The sequence below is a fragment of the Panulirus ornatus genome, chromosome 13 (assembly GCF_036320965.1).
Source record: "Panulirus ornatus isolate Po-2019 chromosome 13, ASM3632096v1, whole genome shotgun sequence".
In the NCBI taxonomy this organism is placed as follows: domain Eukaryota; kingdom Metazoa; phylum Arthropoda; class Malacostraca; order Decapoda; family Palinuridae; genus Panulirus; species Panulirus ornatus.
This window is the reverse complement of record NC_092236.1, coordinates 51,590,172-51,598,802: the sequence shown is the minus strand read 5'-3', so window position 1 is coordinate 51,598,802 and position 8,631 is coordinate 51,590,172. Positions and strand designations below refer to the sequence as shown.

Genomic DNA, 8,631 nt, shown 5'->3' with positions numbered 1-8,631 from the left:
TCCCGTAGTTCATGATCTCCCATCCCCGTAGTTCATGATCTCCCATCCCCCGTAGTTCATGATCTCCCATCCCTGTACTTCATGATCTCCCATCCGCGTACTTCATGATCTCCCATCCCCCGAGTTTCATGATCTCTCCCATCCCCCGTAGTTCATGATCTCCCATCCCCCGTAGTTCATGATCTCCCATCCCCCGTACTTCATGATCTCCCATCCCCCGTAGTTCATGATCTGCCATCTCTGTGCTCCTCCCCTGGCGGCTGGTGCTGTGTACTTCCTCATGAGCTGATGGTGCCGCGGGAGGTGAGGTGAGGGGTGGACTTAACCAGGGCACACGTGGTCATCGTCACGACAGCTCCACTGAAAATACACTGGCAAGCAACATGTGTGTATGTGTGTTCGCAGGGTACTGGGAACCCGCCGCTGTCGCCGCTCTACCTCCCGGCGTGGATGTGCTGCCGTGGAGGGAATGAGGGAGTGAGGGAGGGAGGTAGAGGTAGGTAGGTAGGGAGGGAGGTGATGTGAGGTAAGGGAGGGAGGTCGGGAGCTGTGGAGGATTTGGGCACGACGAGGGACCAGGAGTGAGTGGTTGGTGCTGGAGGGCGTGGCTTGGCACGGGGCAGCTTGGGGGGGAACGGGTGGAGGAGCAACTTCGCCATACGACCCGCAGTATCAGCGGCGACCCAGACCCACACACACTCACGGTTACGGGAACTGCATCCCTCCCTCCCTCCCGCTGGTCGCCATTTAAAAAAAGACTAAACCACCTTGCGCCAAACATGAATGCCTCTCGCACCGCTAGCTCGCAACGGCCCCAGATTCGCCTCCTGTGTTAAGTGACTGGTTTGCAGTGACGGTGCGTACAAGAAGAAGTGCTGTCGCGTGTCTGTGTGTGTGTTGCTTATCATTTGCTTCTCCGCCTCATCGACCGCCCCGTGTTGTGTGCATCGGTCGCACTGTGTTATGATGGACGGGAGCAGTAGAGAGCCAAGTGTTTCGTAGACTGGAGTCCTGTAGCTCCCCACAGCGTAGTGTACCAGAGAGGATTATAGAGTCCGGGCGGCTTCGCGGGAAACCAGGTCACTCGAGGAATAGAACACACACACACACGCGCGCGCGTCTCGCGTTCTCGGAATCCAGTCCACTTCTAAGACGTTAAGACTTTTGTTGTCGCGGGCGTGTTGCATCCCGGCGTCGTCGTGACACAGGCGCCTCTCCTCCCCTTGCACCACACCACCACCGCGGGCCCCTCCTCCTCCTCGCCCACCACCCACCGTAAGGCACTACTACTAATCGTGGGTCTGAATGCCCGAGTGGTCAGTCTCGGTCGAGTCGTGCGAGTACCAGGAGGACACATACACCTTTACCGCCAACATGGTACTCCACAACGTTCCCGAGGACGACGAGTGCCTCAAGGAGAAGATCCTCAAGAAGAAGTACTACTGCAAGAACAACAAGAGGAAGAAACAGCCGCCCTTCCCCGACAGCGACACGTTCAAATTCACGGATTATGACTGCATCGGCTTCGACCTGGACAACACCATATGCCGGTACAAGCTGGCCGAGATCTTGAGACTGGAGTACTCCCTCATCGCTGACTACATGGTCAACCGCTATGGCTACGAGCCGCACCTCCTGCTGCCTCTGGACGAGGACATGGACTTCCTGCAGAAGGGGCTGATCATGGACATCAAGAAGGGCAACTTCCTGAAGTGTGCCGACAACGGGTACATCCTGCGCGCGACGCACGGCACGCAACCCATGACGAGGAAGGAGATCGTCGACGTCTACGGGGAAGAGAGGATCTGGGAACCCGTCCTCGAGTTTATGAGGACGCTGTGTGACCATCCAGTCCCAGGAGAAGTGCCAATCTTGAGGTCCTTCAAGGACTACTTCGATATGCCGGCCGCCGTCGCCTGCGCCCGGGCGATCGATGCGCAAGACCTGGCCGAAGGACAGTCGGACGAGTACGACATCTGGCCCGACGTCCACGTCGCCCTGTGCAATATGTACCGCAGGGAGCACTTCCGCAACGACCAGGGAGGCTTCTTTCCCGAGGTCAAGAGTAACCCGGGGAAGTACATCTACGAAGCCAGCGAGAAGCTGAAGAGGTGGCTCAGGGCGATCAACGAACACACTTTCACATTCCTTATATCCGGATCGAGCATAGACTACGCCTCCCACATCGCCCGCTACGTCCTGGGTCCAGACTGGCGGGACTACTTCGACACCATGATCTGCACGGCGAAGAAACCCGGGTTCTTCACCGGCGAGAGACCCTTCCGTTTCTTGGTCGGGGCAGACGACGGCGACGTGGTCCCCTCGCACAAGCTACGCATCGACGAGACCTACTCCGGGGGTAACTGGAGAGACCTGCTGAACCTCGTGAAGCGCGAGACCTGCGTGCCGAACCCTCACTGCCTCTACGTCGGGGACCACCTCGCGCAAGATGTCGTGGCACCGTCGCTGGTGGGGATCGACACAGTGGCCATCGTGGAGGAGTTAGCGGCCGAAGGCATGATCGGCGACTCCATGCTTCACGACGCAGGCCCCGAGCTCATGAGCACATACTGGGGGTCCTTCTTCACCACCGACGGTGACCAGCAGATCCTGGGGATCGACCGCATCAACACCCTCTACGCCAGCGCGCCGCTGAGGCACTCCCGCATCGCCGTGCCCTCCCTGGAAGCCGTGGCGAGACACCCCATCAAGCACCAGTACGAAGCCTTCAGCCAAGACACCTCGGGTTTCTTCCCCGGAGACCCTGTCATCATTCACTTCTAAGGGTCGAACTCATGCCCCCGTCTCTGGCATCATCAGTCTCCGCGCACCAGCGGCGGTGGTCCGTCAATCTCTCTTGGAGGCCGTCCATCTGTATGAATATGACCTGCCAACTCCTCGCCATCCCAGGGTTGTTGCTTTGTGTGTCAGTCGACGACGAGGCAGGTTCCTCTTGCAAAACCCCGGGGCGAACGATGACTACATCTGGCAGTGACCCCCCCGTAAACCCAGAGGGAGGATGTTTACAGGGGCTGTCCAATGACGACCATCCTGGACGGCTGAAAGCAATCATTACCTGCCTCTTACGTATTTAGTCAGATGCCACAACCATTGATCACAGGGACCCAAAAGGCCTAATTAGTGTTCTTTTCTGAAGCATGAATAGGTGACGGTTAGAAATGGGACCTGAAAGAAAACTGGATTCGGGGAAAGCATATATATATATATATATATATATATATATATATATATATATATATATATATATATATATATATAGCACCCCTGAGTGAGAAAAAAGCCAGTGTGTCGTCACGAAGGCTATCGAACACTAAAACACCACAGAGGGGGTTTTCAGAACTGTGCGTTTGGTGCTGGTATTAATGGGTTCTGAAACTGTTGCCAGACGCCTCTTGTTGTTGCTTTGTAGATGGTAATGATTCTATATCACGTACTGTATTGACTCAGTCACTCTTGGTTATATTAACCAGAATACGTTTATTGTTACTTGTTATACTTGGATTCAGTTTAGATTAGTTATAGGTGAGAGACAGATGTACAGGGATTTGATATTTACTCAGAGTAACCTGATAGAGGAAGGATGTATCCATTTTTTTTTCTTGTTTTTAATTTAAATGTGAACAAATCTGTGATCCAGCTTTTCTGGTAAAAGATGGCACAGATGGCTTAGAAAACAGCTTGTCACTGGGCAGTAGGCCTGAGTTTTTCATTCTTCTTTCATGTATCTGTCGTGACGTAATTAGTGTAACGAGTTGAGTAGGACGGCAATCCATGGGATGATGGAGCCTGGAATCTGTCAAGTTATTCTGGATGGTGTTTGCTTGCGTCTCCCCTGTCACGTAGAAAACGGATCATGAGTGACGGGGGAGGAAAAAGAAATATAGCGTTTTTGATCTGTAAAATATATATATGAAGTGAACTATTGTACTCAATAGTGTAGAGGTGCTTGATTGATTTAACCATGCACGTAATTCATTATTCTTTAACCATTTATTCATAGTCTACACTACCACTGTTAGTAGTAATGTTAACCATCATTCATATGTTAAAAAGTGATTATTCATTTTGTTAATGTGAAGATCTGTCATTGATTGTTTAATCCTATATGTTAACACATTACTCGTATGTGATCCATATATATACATATTTTTTTTTTCCTCTCAAAGTTGAACTAGTTTATCTCATTAATAGTGTGTCAAGGTTATTGGCAATTACATCATGCATGTCCAAGCCATATTTCTTAATATGTAGTTTGTTCACATATGTTCTTGTGTGTGAACCGCCAGTCGTATGTGGACGTATTATTTTGTTATTATGAGCTGTTATTTACACGAAGGGTTTCTCATCTAGTTTTATATAGACTGGTCATATTCAGTTCATCTTGTATATCATTCTTGTACGATTCACCTTTTGAAGCCCCCGTTTTTGTTTTCTCTCTCAGTATTTTCCCAAACATTACTGTTTTGTGGATGTTCTCACAGCTGCGGAGAATATTGCTGAGGAGTATTCTCGTGTGTGTGTGTGCGTGTGTGTGTGTATGTAACCCATATTATGAACCATGCTTCTCAGGGTCACATACGGTCCTACATTTGGGTCCTATATACTCTCACACCTCACCCACACCCACACTCTCTGGGTCACTGACATGGTAGACTCGCCTTCCTTGTTAAGTTCAAAGTCGTACCTCCTCCCCTTCCCCCATTTTCTTTTATTTTACGATGATTCAAGTCTTAGGCTTGAGTCTCCTTAGCCCTATAACCTCCTCCCTCGGTCGTAAATGTAAGCCTAAACATCTTTTATGCCATAAATCCTGCTCATCATCTCCCCCTCCCACCCTAGTTGACACCACACACACACCCCACCTTCCCCTTGAGGCACGCCCCCCCTTTGGGTGGATGGATTTACCCCACACCCTTCAAAACAAAATACAAGTACCCTCTGAAGACGGTGGTGTACTTGAGAAATACTTAACAAACACTTATTAAAAGAGGGGTGTGTGTGTGTGTGTGTGTGTGTGTGTGTGTCGATAATTGGGCCATTCGTTTGATGCATCCATATATATATATATATATATATATATATATATATATATATATATATATATATATATATATATATCTTTATATCCAGGTTATCTATAGTCCTTGCTATGGTTGTTCCCTGGAAATTCCATTGATATCTAATTTTTTTTTCCCCACGCTTCGCCCGCCCCCCTACCTTGGACTGAGTCTGCTCTGGGCTTGAGTCTGCGTGAATCTGTGATCTCCACACGTCTGTACGACTAATTTTAAGTGCCAGATGTTGTTGACAAGTTTATATTTTTATACAAATAAATCCAAGTACTTTCCTGGTGGTTTTTTTTTTCTCTCCTTTTTCTCTCCCTATTGCCCTCTGGCTTCGGAGGCCAGGCTCATGGCGGCGCACGACCGTTCACCTTCGTCACTACACCCGGGTCATGATTTACGAAGGTGGGGGAGGGAGTTTAAGGTGGGACGCGACACGCTTAAAAACGCGTGCGCTACGCGCGTGGTGAGGGTGTGGGTGTGTGTGCGTCGGCGTACATCAGTCGCGAACACGTAAATAAACTGTTTCGTGATTTATTTGTTAGGTGGTTCTATTGTATTGTCTTTAACGACCTGTTTTTTTTTATATAATGACGACCTTTGTCGCTCAAAGGCCGAAAGCACCCCAGCGGAAGCAAACCAACCAAACTACCGGTTAGCGTGATGGTACGACTCTGGAGCACGACGGTACGACCCTCGATCGCGAAGGTGCAGCCCTTGATCAAGACGGTACGACCCCTCGAGCACGACGGTGCGGCCCTTGATCAAGACGGTACGACCCTCGAGCACGACGGTACGACCCTCGATCGCAACGTTGCAACTCTTGATCAAGGTGGTACGACCCTCGAGCACGACGGTACGACCCCTCGAGCACTACGGTGCGACCCTTGATCAAGACGGTACGAACCCTCGAACACGATGGTACGACCCTCGATCAAGACGGTACGACCCTCGAGCACAACGGTACGACCCTCGAGCACGACGGTACGACTTCTGGCTATCATATCCTGGCCTGGTCTTTCCCCTTGACGCTTAAGGGTCGTACGGTCGTACTCCGGGAGTAGAAAATACGTGGAGGTTCCGTCCTGTGAACAGAGTACTCCATCCTGAGGGACTAAGTGCCCTTCCCATTACACACACACACACACACACACACACACACACACACACACACACACACACACACACAAAGAGAATATTAAGAAAAAGATCATTGCTGAAAGCTACATGAATGATGAAGTAGATCTACATTCATATATCCTTTTCATAATACCCAGCCAGTCGCATTCTCATATTAGCGTATATAAGAGAGAGTTATGATGCATTTCGTCCTTACTGAAATACACAGTTCGTACCACTGCGGAGAGTGCAGTAATGATATATATATATATATATATATATATATATATATATATATATATATATATATATATATATATATATTTTTTTTTTTTTTTTTTTTTTTGCCGCTGTCTCCCGCGTTTGCGAGGTATATATATATATATATATATATATATATATATATATATATATATATATATATATATATATATATATATATTCATATGAGTCCACGGGGAAAATGAAACACGAAAAGTTCCCAAGTGCACTTTCGTGTAATAATCACATCATCGGGGGAGACACAAGACAGAAATATAACAGTCAGTTGATATACATCGAAGAGACGAAGCTAGGACGCCATTTGGTAAACATGTGATTGTCCAAAACATTATTATACTTAGTCGCTGTCTCCCGCGTTAGCGAGGGAGCCGCAAGAAAACAGACGAAAAAATGGCCCAACCCACCCACATACACATGTATATACATAAATGCCCACACAGGCACGTATACATACCTGTACATTTCAACGTATACATACATATACATACACAGACATATACATATGTACATATGTACATTATTCATACTTGCTGCCTTCATCCAATTCCGTCGCCACTCCGCCACACATGAAATAGCATCTCCCCCCTCCAGCGAGGTAGCGCTAGGAAAAGACAACAAAGGCCACGTTCGTTCACACTCAGTCTCTAGCTGTCATATGTAATGCACCGAAACCACAGCTCCCTTTCCACTTCCAGGCCCCACAAAACTTTCCATGATTTACCCCAGACGCATGCGATGTCTGTCCTCCCTCCACCATACGATATCTGGCTTCCCTCCACCATACGATATATGTCCTCCCTCCACCATACGATATCTGTCTTCCCTCCACCATACGATATATGTCCTCCCTCCACCATACGATATCTGTCTTCCCTCCACCATACGATATATGTCCTCCCTCCACCATACGATATATGTCCTCCCTCCACCATACGATATATGTCCTCCCTCCACCATACGATATATGTCCTCCCTCCACCTGCAACTCTGCACCCAGATTTTGCTGCACCTGATGGCGAAGAAGCGCGACATTAATGGGATTATCACAACTTTTGACTTATTACGATATATCAGTTACGATGGGTTGTTTACACACACACACACACACACACACACACACACACACACACACACACACACACACACACACACACACACACATTTATATATATTTGCTGATAACCTCGGGGAAATGAAACAGAATAAGTTCCCAAGTGCACTTTCGTGTAATGATCACATTGTCAGGGGAGACACAAGAATGAAGATAGAAGACGTAGAACAGGCAGTTGATATGCAAGGAAGAGACGTAGCTAAGGCGATGAGGAAGCTACGTCTCTTCGTTATATATCAACTGACTGTCCTACGCCTTCTGTCTCATTGTTGTGTCTCCCCTGATGATGTGATCATTACACGAAAGTGCACTTGGGAACTTATCGTGTTTCATTTTCCTCGACGTTATCAGCAAATGCTAGATCACGCACACCACTGTGACCTCTCGCAGTATATATATATATATATATATATATATATATATATATATATATATATATATATATATATATATATATAGATATATATATATATATATATATATATATATATATATATATATATATATATATATATATATATATATATATATATATATATATATATATCCTTGGGTTAGGGTATATATATATATATATATATATATATATATATATATATATATATATATATATATATATATATATATATATATAGATATATATATATAGATATATATATATATATATATATATATATATATATATATATATATATGTATATATATATATATATATATATATATATATATATATATATATATATATCCTTGGGTTAGGGTATATATATATATATATATATATATATATATATATATATATATATATATATATATATATATATATATATATATATATATAGATATATATATATATATATATATATATATATATATATATATATATATATATATATATATATATATATATATATCCTTGGGTTAGGGTATATATATATATATATATATATATATATATATATATATATATATATATATATATATATATATATATATATATATATATATATATATATATATATATATATATATATATAT

At 45.0% G+C, this 8,631-nt stretch overlaps 1 protein-coding gene across 1 annotated transcript; it reads left to right on the top strand.

Annotated features, from left to right (window-relative positions):
- The first annotated feature begins 640 nt into the window (after window positions 1–640).
- Window positions 641–4,622, top strand: Nt5a (5' nucleotidase A). Its single transcript, XM_071668872.1, has one exon. The coding sequence runs from the start codon at window positions 1,306–1,308 to the stop codon at window positions 2,782–2,784; it is 1,479 nt and encodes a 492-aa protein (XP_071524973.1). The 5' UTR covers window positions 641–1,305; the 3' UTR covers window positions 2,785–4,622.
- Window positions 4,623–8,631: the final 4,009 nt, after the last annotated feature.

What these genes read in the sequence shown, in the direction of transcription:
- Nt5a (XM_071668872.1), top strand. Translation starts at nt 1,306, where the DNA reads ATGCCCGAGTGGTCAGTCTCGGTCGAGTCGTGCGAGTACCAGGAGGAC.